The 22430-nt window shown below is 48.4% G+C and overlaps 1 protein-coding gene across 1 annotated transcript in view; it reads left to right on the top strand.

Moving 5' to 3' along the window:
- TMEM163 (transmembrane protein 163) overlaps positions 1-22430 on the top strand; it is a 225935-nt gene that overhangs the window by 143359 nt on the left and 60146 nt on the right. The window contains exons 3-4 of the mRNA XM_070423099.1: positions 4812-4855; positions 6220-6311. Of these exons, the coding sequence (XP_070279200.1) occupies positions 4812-4855; positions 6220-6311 (136 nt within the window). The remainder of the gene's footprint in view (positions 1-4811; positions 4856-6219; positions 6312-22430) is intronic.

Genomic DNA, 22430 nt, shown 5'->3' on the forward strand with positions numbered 1-22430 from the left:
TTCTTAGACATTAAAAGAGATTCTTGGACATGGGATTACTGTGTCAAGGTTTATTGTATTAAGACATTTAGCTACAAGTGATACAAACTCAACTCAAACTGGCTTAAGCAAATTAAGACAAATTATTGGCTGATGTATTTGAAAAAATGCAGGGGATGAACTTCAGGTCGGGCTGATTCCGGAGGCTCAGCCCATGTCATCAGTGGTCTGGTTTGTGTCTCATATCTTTAATATCTGCTTTCCTCTGTGTTGGCTTTATTCTCAGGCAGCCTCTTCCCATTGAGGGCAAAATTGCTACCTGAAGCTCTGTTTTTATCCTACCAACTCTAGCTACACTTTCCTCTTAGAAAGACATCCGTTCCCAATATTTTCAGCAAAAACTCAGGACTGATTCTCATGGGCTCAGGTTGAATTGTGCCACCTTTGAATCACTCACTTTGGCCATAGGACAAAGATACACTAGAGCAGCGGTTCTCAACCTGTGGGTCACCAACCTCTGGGTCGCGACCCCTTTGGGGGTAGAACGACCCTTTCACAGGGATCGCCTAAGACCATCAGAAAACACATATATAATTACATATTGTTTTTGTGATTAATCACTATGCTTTAATTATGTTCAATTTGTAACAATGAAAATACATCCTGCATATCAGATATTTACATTACAATTCATAACAGTAGCAAAATTACAGTTATGAAGTAGCAACTAAAATAATTTTATGGTTGGGGGTCACCACAACATGAGGAACTGTATTAAAGGGTCGAGGCATTAGGAAGGTTGAGAACCACTGCACTAGAGCGTGGAGAATGATGTCATTCACCAAAGCACACAGTCTGAGGTGGGGGAGGTGGTATTTCCCAGACACTCAGGGCGCTCTGACCCAAATAGGGAGCAGGCATTGGGCAGGTCCCAAGCTACAGATCTTTATTTTACTTATGAGCAGTTTATGCACTTTGTGTCTTAGTGAGAGAGAGAGAGAGAGAGAGAGAGCGAGCTCAGAAGCAAGAGGAGCCCAAACACATCCTAAGCACACACTTTCGGGTGGATAGGACCAGCCTGATCAGACGGCAGTCAACCTCTACTCTCACCACTGGGTGGTAAGAGGCAGGAGACCCGGCCTGGGCTCCCTGGGAATGAGGCTCCAATGGCCTGTAATCGCAAGGCCTCAGAGGCTGGTGATGGCCACCGGCTCCCTAAGTGCATGTTTAAGTTATGAGCAACGAGGGCAAGTTCTAAATGTGAGGAGCAATATACAGATCTTGTAACATAGAAACCCACGCCTGAAACCTTTATGTTCATGTTGACCAATGCTGCCCCAATAAATTTAATAATAATAGTAAAAGATATGAAAATAAAAAAATGTGAGGAGCAGAAACGTTCTTGCAAATTTCCCCAGGGGATTCTGCCAGCAGCGCTGCCGCCCAGCTGACTGCGGAGGCTGCTGACAGTCGGCGCTCATTGCAGAGCAGCTGCGGTGTTTGTTAAGCAGGCCCTGCACTGAGTGCTGACAGCACCACGACTTCATTATCCTCGGCCCTCTGGCCCCTGCCTCCACCCGGAGCAGTTTTCATAGGAGAGCTCCACTCACGGCCGCCCAGTTGCCTGTCTCTCTGCAGACCTTGCCAGCTTGCATCATAATTGTCTGTTGGCCACTGTTAAATGCCAGCCTGCCCTACAGGCACTGCTGGACTTCTGTCGGACCCCGGAGCCATGGTGGCTTTCAGCTGCCCTTGGCCAAGTACCTGTGGGGCTCCAGTGGCACCTACCTGGTCATCTCTGCCTTGGTGTGTCCTTCTGGCCTGGCTGGGCCTGCTGTTCTCTAAGTGGAACCCATGCTCAGCGGGAGGGAAGTGGGAAGCGTCCTGATGAACACCTCACGGTTTGCTCTCTTTCTGTGGGAGAGGGGCTGTCTGAACCAGCCCTTTCTTTTGAGTCCATCCTTACCCCAGAATGAGGATGTGTCACATCCAGCTGCAGGCCGGGGAAAACAACCCATGACTTTCCACGCTTCAGAAAGTCCTGGAAGGCACCGACCTCTTCCATTCAGTCCTGTGGTAGTGACCATTGGCTGCTGTTTCATTGTGGGGACTGGGGAGGTGCTCACAGAGGGAGGCTGCCTAAGCCAGGGCCATGGGCGTGCCCTTGTGCACCCAGGGGTCTCCATGCCATTTTCTCCCTTTCCACCTCACCCGGGACACTTGGTGAAGCCAATCTACACTAATAAAAGACAAACATGCAAATTGACCATACCTTCGCTACACCTTAAGCCACGCCCACCAGCCAATCAGAGTGGCTATATGCAAGTTACCCCAATCAAGATGGTGGTTAATTTGCATATACCAGCTGGGAGCGAAGACTGAAGACAACGTGGAAGCGAAGCGCTACAGAAGGGAGCAAAGTAGAGGTGGCGGAGACAGGAATGGAGCCAAGGCTGCGGATGCAGGAGGCGGGAGGGGAAACCCAGCCGTAGTGGCTGGGAGTGGGAGGGGAAACCCAGCTGGAGCGGCTGGGAGTGGGAGGGGAAACCCGCCGCAGTGGCTGGGAGCGGGAGTGAAGCCTGCCTCAGTGGGTTTCGCTCCCTTCTCTGCTTCGCTCCAGCCGCAGGAAGCCCTATTCTTGCAGGAATCTTCCTGAAACAGGCCTCTAGTTTATAAATAAATGATTCATGATCATCCTTCCTTTCTCTGCGGGACTGGGGTTAACCTGGAGCCCTCTGGCTCTCATGTGCTTTGGTGCACGGGGTAGAGCGGTGTGAGCATTCCATTGGGCAGGCGGAACTCTCACACAGACATGACTCTCCATACTCCTCTGAGTGGTTGAAAACGTGCTCATTGCCGCTGGCTGCGTCAGGGAAAGAGACTCCACCATTCAACGACCAGCTCCTTTGTTGGAGTCCAGAGTCTCTGAAACCCGGGTCCTCGTTTTCTCTGTATAACTGAGTGGGTGTGCACCTCCGAAGTCTCCAGTCCACTGTGGACATGTGTGGTGTCACCAGATAACTCAGTTCAACTTTTAGAGTGATGGTGCACTGCCTGGAGTGCAGGTGCTGGAGTGCTCTTCTGGCTGTGCCCTCCATGCGGTGGGGCCCAGGTGAGCAGCGCAGGCGGAGACAGAGCAGGAGCTCCACGGGCGGCTCTTCCTCATCCATTGTGTACATCCAGCATCTGTGGAAGATGCTAGATGTTCAAAAGGTTCCCACTGCTGATAAATGAGTAACAGAAAAAAAAGCACAGAACGTAGATGTTCTAAAACAGGTTGTAAAGGAAAAACCAGATACTCATTTTGACTTGTTTCTGTAAGAGTCAGTTTAATGAACAGTTACTGAGCTCCTGCTGCCGGGAGGGGGTGGGGCGCTCAGTGTCCCGCCGGGCATCTGGGTGCTCAGGGCGACCCCCTGAGGGATCTGCTGCCTGTTGTGCACATGCCCATGTGGCCTGTAGATTGAGCTCTTCTGGAAGGTCTGGTGCCCCTGGCACTGCCCCTCTGTTGCCTGTGGGAGTTACTGTTGGTCACTGCATGCACCTGCCTCTGCCCTTCTCTCTGTGCCAGCGTGTGCACCAGCAGGGACAACTGGAGCAGCCCCTGTCAGAACAAAGAAGGTTAGGAATGTAATGGGTGGCACTCCACAGCCCGAGGACTGGGAGGTGGCCAAGTCTCAGAAAGGGCTTGGGAACTGTACCCGTGCTTCTCTCTCTGCTCCTCAGTCCTGATGGCAAACCACGGCCAACCCCAGTTCCAGTGATTGCAAGTTTCAATTCCAACAACATCACTTAACCAACTACTAGACTCTCTCTGTCTCAATTCCTGACTCACAGACAATGAAATAAGCTTGCTTCACATTGGGTCAGGTGACCCCTTGTGCTCAGGGCAGGGGTATGAAGGAGAGCAGGGCTGTCCAGGACTCATTTTTGGCCTATGGGTGGACCAGAGAGCGGGTCCCGAGAAGGGACACAAGGTGAGCTGAGTGGGAGCCTTGACCTCTGTGTCCTGCGCCTGCACCTCTCTTATTCCCCGGTGAGCACTTACAACGCCTGGGCCGGGACAGTCCACGACACAGCTCTGCTGACCCATCGGGTAGGGTTTCATTTTTGTAGGAGGATGGACTTACGCTTGTTAAATATCGAGAACTGCCTTTATTAAATTAAATTGAGACCAGTCTTTGAAGCTGAACATTGGTTGGGCAGAGAACAGATCACAGAATTTGGCAAAAGTGCTACCTAATTGATTTACTGCCCCCCCCCCCCAAAAAAAGGTTGACTTTTGAATGCAGATAAATGCTTTAATTATAATTGTTACATCTACATTTGTAGACACCTGTCACTTAAGATCATTTGTTATTGTTTTCCCAAGCAGTTTTGTTGAGGTCTACACTAGATTTAAACTCTGATGGGCAAGGGCACGTGCATGGAGAAACCACCAGTTACTTTATTGGGGGAACAGTTTGGGTTATTGAACATTTACTTCGAAAGTTTAGTATAGTCCCCAGCTCTATCCCAGTTGCCAAATTCTCCAAGTCTCAGTGGCCGTTTGACTGACAACCGCTTAAGCGTTTTCACTCTGAAACTGGCCCCTGGGCGCTCAGAGCACACTGGGAGGGACGCCATTGCAGGCGGAGTCTGGAGTCTCTTCTCACTCTTTGCACTTTTTAGTTCTCGGAGTTTACAGCCACCGTTAACTTTTAACTTTATTCTCTTGGAACTTTTCCATTGATGTTTAAAAGGGCAGATCAAATGTGTTAATATACTCATGAACGAGAGAACATATCCATGAGGTCTTGAAATATTCTGAATAATATTTTCTTTCTTTTTAGCTGTCTCCGTTATGAGGTACAGCGCCTCTGCTTTTGGGTTTGCAGTAAGTAACCTGAAATGTACTTTTATGGAGTTGTGCATGTTTTTCCTGAGCCCACGGGTCTCACCTGGGCTCTCAAGGAGAGGGTGATTAGCAGATGAGAGCTTCGCATGACAAGCACACCGTCTATGGAGATCGCTTCTAGGCGGATTAGCATTCAGCAGAAGTGAACTGCAAGGAAGCTGCATAATCCTGCAGAACAGAGAGGCGACCGCATTTCCCACAGCTGGTTGCGAGGGTGTTTTAGGGTGTTAGCCCTTTCCCCCCAATGCTGTCAGGTGGACAATGGCACACGCAGGAGCAAAGGCTTTGCTGTGCAGGCAGAGGTGTGGGCATCAGGGGCTGCTGCTGCTAGGATCAGTCCGCCTGCAGCCGGACCCGGGGAGCCTGACCCCCGCCTGCTTCCTCATGGGAGCTGCTGAGAGAAAACGGTCTCAGGTGTTTCACGGGCTGGGCATGCCGAGCACTGGGTGGAGCTGCCCCACGTCCCCTCCGGGTGCTTGTAACTTTCCAGGTGAGAGGTGTCCTGTGGCACAGTGACTCCAGGAGAGCGCTAGTAAACACCCCTCCTGTGCAGCTGCGGGTTCCCTGTGCCTCAGGGTAGGTGTTCCTGCCCACAAACCCACTTCTTCCTTTTGTTGTGAAAACTTAAGGTTTTTGGGGTTGCAGACCTTTTCAGAATCTTTAGAAGGAGTGCACTGTCTGTCCAGAAATACACACACACCACATACATGCACACCAACACACGACACACATACACACGCACAACACATTCTCACACAAAACACACACAACACACACACGTGCACACACATATTCTCACTGTCGTTCTTACAGTGCTCTCTTCCTCTTCCTTCACCTCCCTCTCTCCTCCCTCACATACTCACTCATTCATTCAAACAAAAGCACTGAATTGTATAGACAATTTCAAAGTGTTTGCAGACAGCACAGGGCCCTTGGGTGACCACCCTCCCCCTGGCCCCCATGTAGAATAATCCCATTGAAAGCCAGAAGCAGATCCCTCACCCCGAATATTGTACTTGGGTTACACAGTGAAATGCTGAGATGATCTTGCTTGCTGTGGGGAAACCAATTTCAGGGGTCAGACCCGTGTGATCCCCCATATCTGCAGAGTGCTGGCAGCCAGGCCCCGGGGGCAGACCCACCGCGCCATGGAGCGTGTTTCCCAGGCCCGGGGAGCAGTGCGGAATCTGAGGAGGAGGAGCTGGCGTGTGGGGTGCCCAGGCCCACTGTTGGCTCTGAGGTCACTTGCTCAGGTGTTCTGAGTCACAGAATCGTTGCTTTGTGTCTTCAGCCCTGTCCTGTTAACTCAGGAAAAGCACTAATGCCATGTCTCCTTCTCCTAGTTTGACGCCGTCCTCGATGTCCTGTCGTCGGCCATCGTCCTGTGGCGCTACAGCAACGCGGCCGCCGTGCACTCTGCCCACAGGGAGTACCTGTAAGTGCACTTCGCCTTCCTCCGGGCTGCTGCGCCCGTGCAGTGAGGCTGCAGCACAGCTTACCCTGCAGCTTTGGTCCCGGTGACAAGAATAAGGTCCCGATTTGCCTTTGAGAATGGCTGGCTGGTGTGATGTCAGCCATTTGATGGGCCCCTCTGCAGTGGTCAGCGCGATGGATTTTCCTTTATAATACTCCCTGCTTTTGAGTTTGGAGTGAACATTTGTGTGCTCACTTGTCTGTCTATCCATCCATCGATTTGTCCATCTGACTATCTTTCCATCCGCTTTCTCTTGTGTTATTGGATTCTTTGCTCCCTTGAATTGTCATGCTTTTGTCTTTTCTGAGTACAATGAGTTCCCCAGGGTGATTTCCAGAAGTCGTCTTTAGGGCATTATAACTTATTCTACTTGTCTGCCTAACGTCTTATCAGAGGATATTGCTTGCCTCAGTCTCTGTGTCCTGCGGGGGAAAGTGTTGACTTTGAGGAATTTGTGTTTGTGGCCATAAAACATGTGTCTTTCCCAGCTTTCATTTCTTTATCCCATTTGGAATCTTCAGGACGACAACAGCACAGGTTCCAGAGTGAGCTTTCTTGGCTTTGAATCTCAGCTCCCCCACGTGTTACCTCTGTGACTGTGGGAGACTACTAACTGCCCTGTGCCTTGTTTCCTCGTCCAGAAAAGCAGCAAAACAATACCTTCTTCATTAGGGTTATTGCGACAACTATATGAATGAGAGATAAACATCATAGTATCGCACACGCACACACACATGCACACGCATGCACGCACACACATGCATGCACATACGCACACACACACACACACACTCACATGCTTTGGAACAGTGCTTGGCATGTAGTTGAGTAAACCTTAGCTGCCACGATTATTAATTATTAAGGGTTCTCCCCTGAGCCTGAGCCCCACTGGTCATTAGGGCAAGGGTTTTACCCCACCTAGGCAGGTTTTGAGCAGCTAAGTACACAGGAATGAGGGCCCCTGGCTGTGGTTTGTGATAGTTCCCAGACGAAAGGTACTCTTGGTAGGAGTGCTCTGTCAGACTCATACATGCAAAGGTCGGGGTCCGAATGGTGGGTGCCGGGAGACTCGGAAAGTAATCATCTCACATCCCACGTGCCAAACGGGAAGCTTTGGAGAGATGACACCATGACTGATTCGCTAATGAGGATGAATTTTAGTTTAGTTCATTGTTGGCTTTAGGTGGAGCACAAAACGTCTTTTAAGTGTTAAATACTTATTTTAATGTGTTTCAGCTTTTTCAACAAATATAATTTAAAATGGTCAAATTTGTGACATCACAGATGACATTGCTTAGGGTAAGGTTAATTTTGAAAAAAGTGAGTCCATCTGTGGTTGAAAAAATTTAAGGAAACAATGGTAGTAAACTGATTTTGTAAAATTTCAAATGTTGGTGCCTTAAGGACCACAGTTGAACTAATGCTGCTCTAGCCCGAGGAGCAGCTGTGTCCTCCCAGCTGTTGCTGGCTGTCACTGAGGGAGACCGTGGGAGCACGCTGGAGAGCTGGAGAGTGCAGAAGCCTGGAGATATGCTCAGATGGCAAGAGCGAGTCCCTGTCCTGTCAGAACACATTTCTTTGTTCTGTGGTTGCACCGTCCAAGACAGTAGCTGTGCTTATTTGTGTCTCGTACTGAGGGGTGTTGAGAGTATAAACTATGTACCACATTCCAAAGATGTAGAAAGAAAAAAGAATGTCAACATTTTATTAATAATATTTAAAATATGGATTATATTTTGATATAATTTCTCATCTAACTTGCTTACTTTTAATCTGATTTTATTTATGCTAAAACCAGTTTCTTACCTAGTAGTCATAAAGCTGCACATTGTTGTGGCTTTTCTATGGTGTTGGGATCTTGGTGACTGTTCGCCAGGTGGCCTGGAGTTTTTCCAAGATTAAGATTGATAACAAGAAATGTCTTTGGTTTCACTGTTTTTAATGATCCCAAAGCTGGTACTATTTTTTTTAAGAGGAAGGAGACATCAGGAAATACTGTTTTATTTTTTAAAATATGTTTTTATTGATTGCAGAAAGGGGAAGGCAGAGGGAGAGATAGAAACATCAATGATGAGAGAGAATCACTGATTGGGTGCCTCCTGCACCCACCTCCCATGGGGGACTGAGCCCAAACCCGGGCATATGCCCTGACCAGGAATCCAATCTTGACCTCTCAGTTCACAGGTCGATGTTAAACCAGTGAGCCGCATAGCCAGGCCAAAGCAGATATGTGTACCTATATTAATACTCCAAAGGCAAAACGCACGGAGGAGTTGTTTTGATAATTTCCAGATAGTGGTTCATGTGAGGATGCCAGGGAATTCATTCAGAGATTCTTAATCGAGGGATTGAAACGACACTCACAACCCTTTATTGTTGGCTTAGTTGAAAGTTTTAATCTCTGGCTCATTCCATGTAAATTAAAAATTCATGAAATCACTGCCAGCTGAGAAACTGATGTATCCATAGAAATGAGCATGAATGAATCATGAGAGGCAGAGCTAGGAAAGCTATTGGATTTCAGCTACTTGCTGGAGAATAATATTTGAGAGAATGGGGAAATACCCAACTGGTCCTTAGTTAATTCTTCTAATCTTTCCTACGTTGACTCTAAGGTTCAGAGTGAATATCAGGCTTGGCATTGCCGTGCCCTAGCCTTGCCACATGCACACTGTGTGGGGCGGGGTGTTCGGTGCTCAGAGGAGAGAGTGTGCCTTCAGCACCACTGAGTGGAGCCCACCCAACAGCTTTGTTCCGTGTTATACTCTGTTACTGTGGGAAAACACAACGTTAAATTTAGCATCTTAAGCGAAGGGTACAGTTCAGTAGTGTTAATATATTCACACTGTTGTGAACAGGTCTCCAGAATCTTTTCATCTTGTAAAACTAAAACCCTGCACTCATTACACAACTCCCTGTTACCCTTTTCCCATCCTTTGGCAACCACCATTCCACTCTGTTTCTAGGGCTTTGACTCCTCTATGCACCTCATATAGAGGAATCGTGCAGTATCTGTCTGTTAGTGACTGGCCTGGTTCACTTAGCGTAATGTCCTCAAGGTTCACCCACATTGTAGCATGTGTCAGAATTCCTTTCCTTTTTCAGGCTCTATAATATTCCACTGTAGTTATGTATGTATATACCACATTTTGTCTATCCATTCATCTGTTGATAGACATTTCGGTTGTCTCCACTTCCGCTACTGTGAGTAATATTGCTACGAACAAGGGTGTACCAGTATTTCTTCATGACCCCGCTTTCAATCCTTTCGGATATAAGCCCAGAAGTGGGATTGCTGGGTCAAGTGATAGTACTACTTTTCATTTTTTGAGGAACCTCTGTACTATTTTCTATAGAAGTTACTCAATTTTTTAATCCTACCAATGTTATTTATTTTAAAAAGCTCCCAATTTGATTGGTCACCTTCTTGTGGGGAATATGTGTGTGGAGAGGGCAGACCAGGTTTACCCAGGATCAGGGTTTTCAACAGGTGAGTGAACTAGAGAGGGGAGAGGGAAGCAAGTGTATTTGTAAGGGAGGGACCCAAGAACGTGCCAGACTATTCAAGCTGAGTACGGAGGCTGGGAGGACAACGCAAGGTTAGTGAATAGTCACCATGGATTAGAAGTCTTGTTGATCTTGAATGATTTGAGAGGGGGATGCTGAAAACCAGGACTTCACAGGTGGCTCATTTGCTTGCGTGGCCTTAGGGTGGGAGTGGGTGGCTGAGGTGGGGTGAGGACAGAAGGTCAGGGACATGTGTGAGGCCAGGCGTTGGCTGGATGCTCCACGTGGGACTGAGGGGATGTTTGCAGAATTTAGGGAGGAGACAAAGGGCATGAGGTAGGTGCTGACATCCTCAGTGAATGAAGGACAGGATCAGGGGGTTGGGGGCAACAATAGGAGGAGGAGTGGGTGGTTTAGTCTGTGGGCACCTGGGAGTGTTGAGGGAGAAAGCCAGAGAAACTGGTTTGGAATTCACCGGGGGGAAGACGGGAAGAGTCGAAAAAGAGTATGAGGGTGGGGAGACTGGGAGGAGCATGAAAGTGTTTGGGCACCACACAGGGGGACACAGGTGTGGGGGCATGGTTATAAGGCGGGAGTGGTGGCAGTTGGCCCGGTGACGGGATTGCTGGAGGACACTCAGAAGAATGAAGCACTATGTGTGCACTTGTATTGTGATCTCCAAGGTTCATTCAGTGAGGAAAGCATGGGGCAAAATGGTGTTTAGGGTCTTATTTGTTTTAGTAAAAGAGATTTCCAGCACTTGTGTAGACAGAAAAGCATCTCTGTAGGGACACAAAGGAGACTGGCAGCAGGATCGCCTCTGGGAGGAGGTCTAGGGACGGACAACGGAGGCAGGCACTGCCTTTATAGCTTCCAGACCAGAGCTGACCAGTAGAGCTCTCTGGGGCGATGGGTCTGTCCTCTGTACTGTCCAGTGGGGTAGCCATTAGCCACAGGTGGCCTCTGAGTACTTGACATGGGGCTAGAGTGTCTAAAGAACTGGATTTTTAACTTTATTTAATTTTAATTAATTTAAATAAAAAGATCACATGTGGCTGGTGGCTACCATATTGGACAATGACTCTTTAGAGAGCTTGATCATTTTTAATCTATTTAAAAAACAGATAAAGTTATTAATAAATCAAAGCCCAGGGAATTTGGAAATGTGAGAAAGATATTGAAAGAGTAAAGCAGTGACCGGAGCTGGAGGGTGTGGGAGAAGTCAGTGTAGGAGGAACTTGGCAAGGCTCACTGACGCAGGGAATTGCACACCAGTCTTAGGCATCCTCAGCCCTGGGTACCGTGTCAGGCCACAGGAAATACAGCCTCCTGCTGCCGTCAGCTGCGGAGGGCCATCTGGGTGCTTGCCACAGAAGGTACAGATTGACGCCCATCGGGGCCTCTGACATTTTACATATGATTGCAGCACAGGTGGGAGGCCCCAGGCGGGCTCCCCAGTCCCAGCTGTCTCTCTCGCAGGCCATCAGCTCACTGACACAGGGAGGTGGAGGCAGGGCGGCTGCTTACCTTTGCACGCTTCTAATTCTGCAGCACTGAGCGAAGACAGCCTGGGAGGCTGTTCTTGTTCCAAATGGACCTCCACATGGCGTGATGCTCAGCAGCACGGCTGAGAGCTCTGGAGGGGAGATTCTTAGAGAGGCATGAATCCTCTGTGTGTCTTCTCTTGTGAAGTAAACGGGTACACTTTGTTCTCACCCAGGCCCGTATTTGCTCCGTTTTCTTTTCCAATTTGCTGAGCCAAATGTTTGGCCTGAAAACGACCCATCGACAGGGCGGCTTGATAGTCTTTTGATCACTGGTTTCAGCAGCAACCCTGCTGTTTTTGGAAACAGCTCCAGAACTGGACAAAGGGAAGGAACTGATGCCGTGAAGAAATGATGGATTGGGGATTTGCTTTTGGTACTGATCTAAGGAGACTGCAAAGGCAATGAGTTATACCAAGAGCATGTTAAAATAGTACCATGTCTCCCCTCTACTCCTGGGATATTGGATGTAGCCCTAAATTGGGGGCTCTGGGAAAGAGAATTGCATTTCCTCCACATTTGTTAGTGCTGTCAGCTTGACAAAGCTTGGGAGTGTATTTTAGCTCAAGAGCAGCCCCTGAATGAGAATAAATAACTACAGAGCGGCCTCGGTGACTGAGGAGAGCCGGTGTGGGAGGCAGAGCCTCCACCGCAGGATGGGAGCTCACGGGCCTTGGAGAGTTTGCGTTGAGTCTTGCCTGAAGGCAGAGGGAGTTGCCCTCCTCTGTTGTGAAAAGGACATATGAAACCTTCAAGACCCTGACAGGCAGGAAGTAATAGAGGAAGGAGTGTTGACTTCCTTGGTCCCCAAAAAGATACGTTGGAGTTCTAACCCATAGTGTTTTCTCCATCACAAGACCTCGTCTGGGTGGCCATGTGGTGTCCTCCCTTTCCTCCTGTAGGTAGACCCATAAGGAATCCTGGGCGTTGGAGCAGCAGGGTTAGGTGAATGCGTTTCGTGACACCAGGCCTAAGGAGCCCGACAGATCAGTCTGTGCAGCAGACGCTGTTCGGGTCTAGAAGGAACCATCTTTGGGATGAGGGCAATGGCTGAGATCCCTTCTCCCAGGCGCAGCACATTTTGAAGGGACCCATCTTACTTGCCTTCATAACCACCTTTTTTTGTGTTTCCCTAGTTGACTAACCCCTTTTCTGTTTTATGAGCTGCTCCTCTAGTGATGTTCATACTATCGCCATCAGCAGATGGAGGAAGCTTCCTGTGTTTGTTTGTTTAAATTCTATATTGTCTAGTTTCTGTAGGTTCTGAACATACAGCTGTGGATTTCACAGTTTGGCAGGAACCATGGCCCGGGGCCGAGGGGTTTTGAGTTTGTGCTCTGGTCTCTGATAGGTTTTGATGTAACTCTTAGGACATCAAGAGTCAGAACTGGGGTTTATGCTGGTGATTTGCACCCAGCCCTGCTGGACCCCAAACCTGGCATTGCCTTCATTTCCAGGCAGTGCCATGTAGTCCTGCTGAGGTGGGGGAGCCCCGGGGATTCATGTGAGACAATGACAGTTGTGACTGTGGACTCAGAGTGAGGAGGAATTAGGAGGGAACAGCTGAGAACAGCCCCAGCCCTTAGCCAACCCCCAGAGGCCATCTCAGCCTCACAGCCAGATGGAGGGGCCTGGTGAATGGATCTCCTCTCATTTTCCCCGTAGCTCAGAAAGCAGGCATTTTTCCAACCTGAGAGGCAGAAAAACCGTGTTTTAGGTCTGTTTCTGCTACACATAATGTAACTACCCTCCACTTTCATTTCCTCATCTGTGAGGTTTAAATTAAACCTACTGTTTTACTTGCCTTGGAGGCAATTCAAGAAAGGATTAAAAGAGAACATGTTTTGAAGAGTTGAAAAGTATGTGTGTGTGTATATGCATATGTACGTACATATGTACATACTACATATATATATATACATACATATGTTCGTAATTATATATAGAAGTAAATATATATTTACAGGTGTAAAAATGATACATACTGCAAAATACAATTAAATTAATTGTATTTAAATTCTTGTTTTTTTAATTTTTAAATTAGATTTCTTATTGAGTGAGATGAGAGAGAGAGAGAGAGAGAGAGAGAGAGAGAGATTGGTTACCTCCCATACACATCCCTACTGGGGATTGAACCTGCAACCTAGGACTGTGCTCTGACTGGGAATCGAAATTGCCATTATCCCATATGGGATGATGTTCCAACTAACCAAGCCACCTGGCTAGGGCAGTTTTTTAAAAAAAATATATTTTATTGAATTTTTACAGAGAGGAAGGGAGAGGAATAGAGAGTTAGAAACATCGATGAGAGAGAAACATTGATCAGCTGCCTCCTGCACGCTCCCCACTGGGCATGTGCCTGCAACCAAGGTACATGCCCTTGACTGGAATCGAACCTGGGACCCTTGAGTCCACAGGCGGACGCTTTATCCACTGAGCCAAACCAGTCAGGGCTAGGGCAGTTTTTTAAATTTTTTTATTTTATTGTAGTAAGAACACATAACATGAGACCCACCTTAACAGATTTTTACGTGTACGGCAGTGCTGTTTCTGTGGGCACAATGTCGTACAGCAGATCTTTCGAGCCTGTCCATCTTGTATGACTGAAAATTCATGCCCATTGTGGAGCAGCTTCCTATTTCCCCTCCCCCTTTAACTTAAATGCTTAAATACCAGCCACTAGAATGGAAAATCTCTGAGAGGACTTGGTATATGTGCACAAAAGTTGCTCCAAGCTTTAAATGGCAGGGTTACCCACCCCTGCCCCAGCCCCATAGCTTTCCTAGGGCAACTGTGAGAATAGGCAAAGTTACTGTGTTACTCTCTGTGCTATTGTGTTTGTTGCTGCAGAGGGATCTTTTATCAGTGGTTCTCAACCTGTGGGTCGAGACTCTTTGGGGGTCGAACGACCCTTTCACAGGGGTCGCCTAAGACCATCAGAAAACACATATATAATTACATATTGTTTTTGTGATTAATCACTATGCTTTAATTATGTTCAATTTGTAACAATGAAAATACATCCTGCATATCAGATATTTACATGACGATTCATAATAGTAGCAAAATTACAGTTATGAAGTAGCAACGAAAATAATTTTATGGTTGGGGGTCACCACAACATGAGGAACTGTATTAAAGGGTCGCGGCATTAGGAAAGTTGAGAACCACTGGTTTAGTTGAATGATATGCATACACCCACCAAAAATTGCTTCTTGGCCTTTTTAGCCAAGAAATCTCTTGCTTGTTTTGTGCATGTGTTTTCAGTGAGAAAACCTGTGTGCCAATGTTGTCAGTGGTGTGGAAGTCCCCTAAACCAACCATACACTGACCTTCCCTGCTTTTCATTCAGAGTTCAAATTCTCTCCTCTGCCAAGGTGAACCTGAGGCAGAGATCACGGGAAAACAGGTTATCTAAGGTGCAATTCTCTGAGGACACGATGCCATATGTTGGAGTCTGACATTGAGAACTCTCCCAAAATAGTAGCCGTGTGAAGGGTCTGTTGACAAGTCCCGCCCGAGAGAACAGATGGGACTTTGGAAGATGTCATATTTAAGCCTCTATATCTCAATATTCCCGTCACCTCTGTTTTGAGCAGGCTCCTCTGCTGGCTCCTTCCCATGAAGACCCACCTGGCAAATATCTGCTCTTCCTCGGGGCCCGCTTGGCTGTTGGAGTTGACAGCTCAGGGAAGGTGGCCATGGAGAGACTTCTTCCCTGCCTTTTCCAAACATAGTAAGGATTTATGGGTCTGTAAATCTTGAGGGACTTCCATGAACCCGAGTTTCCTTCTTATTGTGAATTCTCTAGAACCCGCATTTCTGGATGGTGAGTGATGATCTAGGCATCTGGTTTCCAGTCGGGTACATGTTCTGCCAACTTCATGTGCATTTTGTTTCATGTGTGAGAAGGTAAATTTTGTTCTGGAAAAGTCCAGTTTTACCGACCAGACTTCTATCAGGAGATGCAGTTTCTAACGCAACCTGACGGATATTTGTTGACTCAACAGTGAGTTACTGAGCATCCACTGTGTGCCAGGTACACTTCCTGGCACTGGAAAACAAGGGAGAAACCGGCTCCAGGCTCGTGCATCTGAAGGGAAGTTGACAATAATGTCATTGCAGAGAGAAGTAAGAGCCGTGAAGGAAAGCAGCCAGGGCAGCGTGACGGGGAGGGGGTCCTCCGCAGCTGGGGGTCCGGGTCCCAGCACTGATACTCCGATGGGAGGAAGGAGCCTGGTGAAAGCATTCCTGGGCAGAGGGATTGGTGCAAAGGCCCACATCAGCTTCATGTGTCTGAAGGTCAGAAAAATAGGTGCCCACGGCTGGACCCAGTTAGTGAGGGGCAAAGGGGAGCTGAAGCTGAGAGGCTGTGGGACTCTTGGGAGGAATTTTGATTATAAGAGCAGTAGGAAGCCGTAGGCAAGTTATTAAGAGGGGTGTGTGTGGGGTGGGGGGAGTGATCTGATTATATAATTAAGGTCAGAGAGCTCAGGTGGTTCATCATGAGGGAATTTTGCTATTCTTGTAAATGTATGAGGACCTATGTGTCTTTAAAAATGAAAACTGTTTTATTGATCTCATTGATTATAATTGTGGTGCATATTTGTAGGACAAATAACGTTTAGAGTAATAGAAATTTTAAAGTGAAAGTGTTCTCTCATTAGTGCTTGCTGTCATCCTTTCCTCCCCTCCCGTAAAGATAATCATCTGAATAGTCTGGTGTATGTGCTTCCAGAATATTTTCTGTGTAAATAAAACATAATACACACCCACATGCTTTCTGTACACACATGACTAGGTGCCAATGAAAATAGGATCTTCCTGTACATATTGTTCTGGATCCTGCTTCTTTCTCCTAACACAGCACCAAGGTCATTTTAAATCTCCCGTCGGTATCTAATCCGTTCACTTCAAGGGCCCCGTGGAGTCCTGTTATTGGCTCTGTGAGAATTCACGTCACAGTCTCCTGTTAGGAAGCCTGCGTTGCTCCAGCTCTGCTCTTTCAGGCTGTGTTGCCATTCACTGCGTGTGCACGAGTCTCTGTGCACCGACCGCTGTGTGCTCCTCAGGCCCGTGTGGGAAATACTGGGTGCTTTTTTCTTTAATAAGAGACAAGTGAACTGTGATTTTAAAGACCATTCGCACATCCTAGTCCTGTTTGTAGTCTGAATGAGGGTGAAAGCTGGTTTGTGGGCCAGAGGGTGCCTGCACTGAGACCTGCTGCCCCGAGCCTGGTGGGGCTGTTGTGCCCCACTCATCTGTCATCTGGGTCGTTCATGAGGTGGCCATTGTGATGGGAAAGGCTGCCGGCCACAAAGGTGGGGGGGGGGGGGATGAGGAACACAGGCAGGGATGGTAAGCTCACCTAGTTTATATGCACAGCGAGCCGGCAGTATTCCCCCGGCGCCCTTCACCGCGGGCACAGCTGCAGGTCGGCATGAGGTTGCTTTCCTGAATATCATGAGTAACTAAAGCTGGGGACAGGCTTACAGACAATAGACTACACAAAGCTGGGTCTGCCCTTCCGTCATTAACTGCGATTCTGCGTTCCCAGGGACCCCGTAGTTGGCAGCGGTGGCAAGCCCATTCAGGCTCCAATACACGTTTCCTTATTATCGCACCTATAAGTTGCAAGTATCACACCCTATTAAGAGCCCAGGAGCTGAGGGAGGAAATGGGCTGATGAAAGGTCTTTGGGAGAAAGAGATGACTTTCAGCGTGTGTGTTATACCCAGTGCCCGGGACAGTCCAGGAGGGCGGGCCTGAGTGGGAGGAATCGCACGGTGCGAGGTGCTGGCTGTCTGTTGTTTGGGCACGAGGCCCATCCACCCACCCCTCTATGGTTGGCACCATCCGCTGCCTCCTTCTGCCCATTCATCCCCTGGGCAGTGGAAGCCTGCAGGAGAAACTCTGTGAGGACAGGTTTAGGATATTAGCCAAGATGCATATTTTAGTGGCCTTCTCAAAGCGGGATGTTAAATGGCAATGCCGAACAAACATAAAACCCCCTCGCTCTCTTCTCTCCATCAAAACTGGACTGTGATATGAGCTGGTCCATGTGGCTGGAAGGGAGGCCAGAAAGAATCAGGGCCTAGCTGCAGAAACGGAGGCGTGTCTGTAACCCAGTTTCTCTGTGGACGCTAGACTGTCTGAGACTTGATTGGCCCGTTTCAGAGGAAGGGTGCGTGTGTACTGGGAGAAAACGCATTTGCACATTAGCCGCTTTCCAGAAAGCGTTACTTTGATTTATTCTTCTTCCAATTCCAGAGGGGCACTGAGGTTATTAGATTTAGAGCCAAAGAAGGCATATGTTACTGAGCTAAAGAAAAGGCCTTACACTAGTAATCTGGGTTATTTTCTTACGGAATAAAAACGATTCGGGTAGATTTATTAACAAAGACATTTTCTTTTTTTAATTTCACTGGGGCCCATTCCTGTTGGGAAGTCCGTCTTTTTTCTCCCAAGGGCCTCGTAGAGCACATGCAAGGCGTCTGCGGTGATGGGTGGGCCGTTTCCTGGGCATCTGAAGGAATAGCATTTGCAGAACGAACTTAAAGGGGGAGGGCAGGTGCTGCCCTCCTCCAGCGCCCTGCATGTCCCTTACTTTCTTGTGAGGCCAGCCTTCCTTTTGGTTTGGGATTCATATGGGGACAAGCGGGTTCCTAACCTGCATGATGGTGAGTTCCTGGGAGGCCTGGCCTGGCCACTAGGCTGGCAGTGGCCTTGGAGCCCAGCGCCATCCCTCCCAGCGCAGGTCTTCCCTCCTGCACGTCTCCTGTAACCCTCACTGCTGGCCTCAGCCCTGCTTGGATATTGTAACTTATCTTTATGATTTTTGAAAATCAATTGCAAAAAAAACCAATTTTTTTTTTACTTTTTATAGTTGCAAAATCTCAAAGTATAAAATTAAAAATCACCCCTTATCCCACCACCAGAGGAAGTGGCTGACGTTCTCTCCATCTCCTTTACACATATGCACGGGCTTACGGGGTTTTCACAAAACTGTATATGATTGGTTGTACATCCTACTTTCTCCCCCACTTAACTTCCCACAGTGAGCATTTCTTCATCATTAAAAAAACTCTTGATTTTTTAAATCTGCTTTTTGATGAATTGATTTATTGCTTGTTTTCACTGCTGTGTGTAAAGTGGCATTAGCGGATGTAGGATGGAGCGAACCTGCATAGAGAGTTTACTAATGACATAAAGGCTCCCCTCGGGCAGGCAATCTGTCTGGTATAGTCGTAGAGTGGATTTAAATTCAGCTCCTCCCAGGGATAACTATTTTCTTTAAAATATTTACAGATTTTGGGTGGTTTTATAAAGTTGTGTTGTCCTGCTAAATGCACCCCAAGTGTCCCTTCCCTTTTCTTCCATTAAGCGGGAAAACCGCCTTCCTGCCACCCTGCTGGCCATGGGAAAGGCAGTGCCCAGTGTGGAGTGAGAGTTACCGAGTTTCTGACCTATTGCAGGCTGAGCAAACCTCACTTGGAAATCCCGCCAGCAGGCTGAGTCCTCCAGCTCATTCTGTGTCCCCTGCAGAGCCCCTTCCTCCAGCCTAAAGGAGAAGTTTGTTGTGTCTAAATGCCTGCAGCAGTACTGCCGCAGGCTCTCCTTCCTGTTGCCTCCTCACCCCACTTATCTTAGACTCACTCCACTTAAAGGCGCATCCCCCTTAGCTTTTCGGGTCTCCACACACCCCTGCCCCTGTCTGGGAGATGGTTAGGGGAGCTGCCCCATGAAGTCTGGCCAGGTGCCAGGGGCAGGCTCTGCAGCAGTTTGCAAGTGGTGCCCATCCTGCTCTTAGGTGGTGGCAGTGCTGCCGAGCCTGCACCCCGTGTCCCCTGAGGACTTGTTAAAGCACAGGCTCCTGGGCCCATCCCAGAAACCACTGGAATCACGTGACTCACTGAGACTGGACTTAAGGACCCGCCCCCTTCTTCACATTTTCCTGATTAATGGAGCCTTTATTCCTTTGAACCGGAGAAAAGCCACTTATCCACACTGATTCTACTCCTGGAAGAAGCCACAACATGACTAGAGTAATTCATCTCAAGATGAATTAAATATGAGCTCCTTTGCCTAAGGCAGAGGAAGGTGGCAGGATGGAGATGAAGCAGTAGGTGCCTGAGAAGTTGGGGGGTTTAGGGTGAGGCAAAGAAGTGCCCTAATAATTTTCTCTGTAATGGGTTTTGAAAGGCACCAGTGATAGCTTTATTTCTAAGTGAGATGTTGCTCGTTCACATTTCCAATCATCTCTTGAGCCTTAAAAAAAAAATGGACACCACACACCTCAGCTCCTTTTTGTTGAATGAAGTTTTTGGCATGTGACCTTTTAACAAGCCCATGAATAATTCTCTTCATTGACTGGCTGGTGATGTTTTTATTCTGAGATGTCCTAGCCGTTCAGTGATGGCACACACACTCCAACCCCCACCTACACCCACAGACAGGCTATTAAATTAGTGAGGGGTGCAAATTGCATGTCTCTTACACAAAGCATGTTATTGGTTAATAAAATTACCGAGTACACACATGCCAGTCTTTATCCACAGACCCTGATTCTCTAATTTGGCGGAACCACCGCTGGCATTAGTGGTGCAGGTGGATGTCTGGTTGTAATTACCCAGGGCCTCATTACATACGCTCTGTCAGGAGCCCTGTCATTCTTTTCCGTCCATCAGGAAGCCCACAGCCTGGTCATTAGGAAGGGAATGGGCATTGCAAGGGCTGCTCATGGCATTTTTTTCCTACATCTATGGGATTCAACCTTTCTTTTCCCTTTGTTTAAAAAAAACAGTTGCAGTTTACTTTAATTCACAGTCATTGGGCAGACAAATTAGAGCAAACTGGGATACTTGCAACAGTAGGGCAAACTGTAGTAGGTCTCAGAGAAGCCAGTAGAATAAGTATGGTGGGAATAATAAACAAGTTTCCTCTTCATTATTCCCATAGTTATTCGCCCCATGTGGCTAGCAACCTGTTCCTACGAGGTTGCTTCTGTTGTTGGTGAAATAAAGGCCATGGCTGGTAAAGTCTCTGTTAGATATGAGGCCTCCAACATGGCACAAATGGATTATTTGCAAATGTGCCTCGTAATTTCTGGTCGTGGGACTTTGGGGCCAAATGACACGGTCCATGCAGCCACAAAGCCCTAGCGTGCTGCCACTTTAGACACTGCTCATTTATGAGACTGACCTGCTCAGGTGAATCCATGCCCTCCCGTAGGAACTGGCTTCCCTGAGTAAAGGCACGCAAATTCCAGCGCTCTTCATCTCCCTGATCAAATGAGCCGACATTTTGTTCTGGGGAATGTGTCTTCAGGGGAATGTGTCTGTTTTTTTGTAGCCCAGCTCTGGCCTCTGTAGGAAGCAAACCTAGCTGCTGGCCTCAGTAATGTGCTTGGACAAGCAGAGGGCATGGAAGTGCGGGGTCTGGTGCTCAGACCTCAGGGTGCTCTGAATCATCAGTGGAGCTCCTGCAGGCCCCAGAGTCTGTGCCCACACCCTCTAGATGTTTCCCACAGAACCCGAGTAGGGCTATGGGATGTCAGGTATACCAGATGCCTCAGATCATGCTTTGGAGAAACAGAGACACAGCATGAGGTGAGAAGCTGGGTGGTGAGTGGCCCAAGCATGGGCTTCTGGTGATACAAGTGGGCTGGGTCCATAGCCCAGCTTGGCAGCCTTAAGCACACTTCTTTTTTTTTTAATTAAATGCACTGGGGTGACATTGGTCAATATGAACATACTAGAGGCCTGGTGCACGAAAATTCCTGCACTGGGGGGGATTCCCTCAGCCTGGCCTGCCCCCTCTCACAGTCCGGGACCCCCTAGGGGATGTCCTACTGACGGCTGGCCTCCCTCTGTGGGAGGCGACCAGGCTGATCAGGGGAAGGTGCCACCCCCATCACCCCACGGCTGCTGCCACTGCTGGCTATGGCGGCTGCAAGGCCTGAGCTCCAGGCCTCGCAGCCACCAGGACTCAAAGGCTACCTGAGCCCAAGGCTGCCTGAGCCCCAGGCCTCATAGCCACTGTGGCTTTGTCCAGATGGATGTCTGGAAGACATCCGCCCTAGTTAGCATATTACCCTTCTATTAGTGTAGATAGGTTTCAGGTGTGGATTTCTGTTACAAGATCTGTATACTGCACCATGTTTGAACACACCTCTTAAACCCTATGAACCATGGTTTCCTCAACTGCTCAAGGCAGTGGAAAAATCTGTCTCCTGGGACAGTTGTGGGACAAAGCGGGGTGTTCAGCAGGCACAGCTGGTACTCACTGGTCAAAAGGAGCAGCTCTGTCAACTGATGTGTCTACAATGTTGTGATTGTTGGTGTGCTCTTCTCATGTGAGGTTTCTGTTCCCCCTTGTGCAGCGTTTTGGTGGCCTTTCTGTGAATCCATCACTGCTCTTTCGGAGCTGTTTCCCATCCATCAGGCCAACACGTGTCACTCAGTTTGGCCCTCTTGCTCTGTGGGTTGTCCCCGTTGATGAACACGGGAACCTGATGTCTATTCTCTGGGCACCACCAAGAGGAAGGCACATGCTGAAATGACTTGGAGCATTGGTGTGGTGGACACTTTGGGCCGGATCTTGCTTTGTTGTGGGGGATGGTCCCACGCCTTGGAGGATGTTTACCAGCCTCCCTGGTCTCTACCCACTAGATGCCAGCAGCACTTCCCAAAGTTGTGACAATAGAAACAATCTCCAGACATTGGCCAGTGCCCCCTTGTCCACTGAGCGGAGGGCAGAATCACCCCAAACGAGAACCACTGATGCAGAGTCACATCTGCACCTTAGAACAGAAGTTCCTAAGCCTCTTGCTTCCTAAGACACCTGGAGAGCTTTGTGAAAACAAAAGAAACCAAAACTCACTGGCACCGCTTACCTGCGCGGCTGCAGACTGTAGGGGCAGAAGCGTCAAGGGGCAGCCCATCCTCCGAGTTCTTCAAGCCTCACAGGTGGTTCTGATGAGCAGCCAGTTTGGGGACCAAGAGGTGTACCATGAGGTCACTTTGCCAGG

The sequence above is a fragment of the Myotis yumanensis genome, unplaced genomic scaffold (genome assembly GCF_028538775.1).
Source record: "Myotis yumanensis isolate MYYU_CA2020_CCGP unplaced genomic scaffold, mMyoYum1.0.hap1 SCAF_8, whole genome shotgun sequence".
Lineage (NCBI taxonomy): Eukaryota > Metazoa > Chordata > Mammalia > Chiroptera > Vespertilionidae > Myotis > Myotis yumanensis.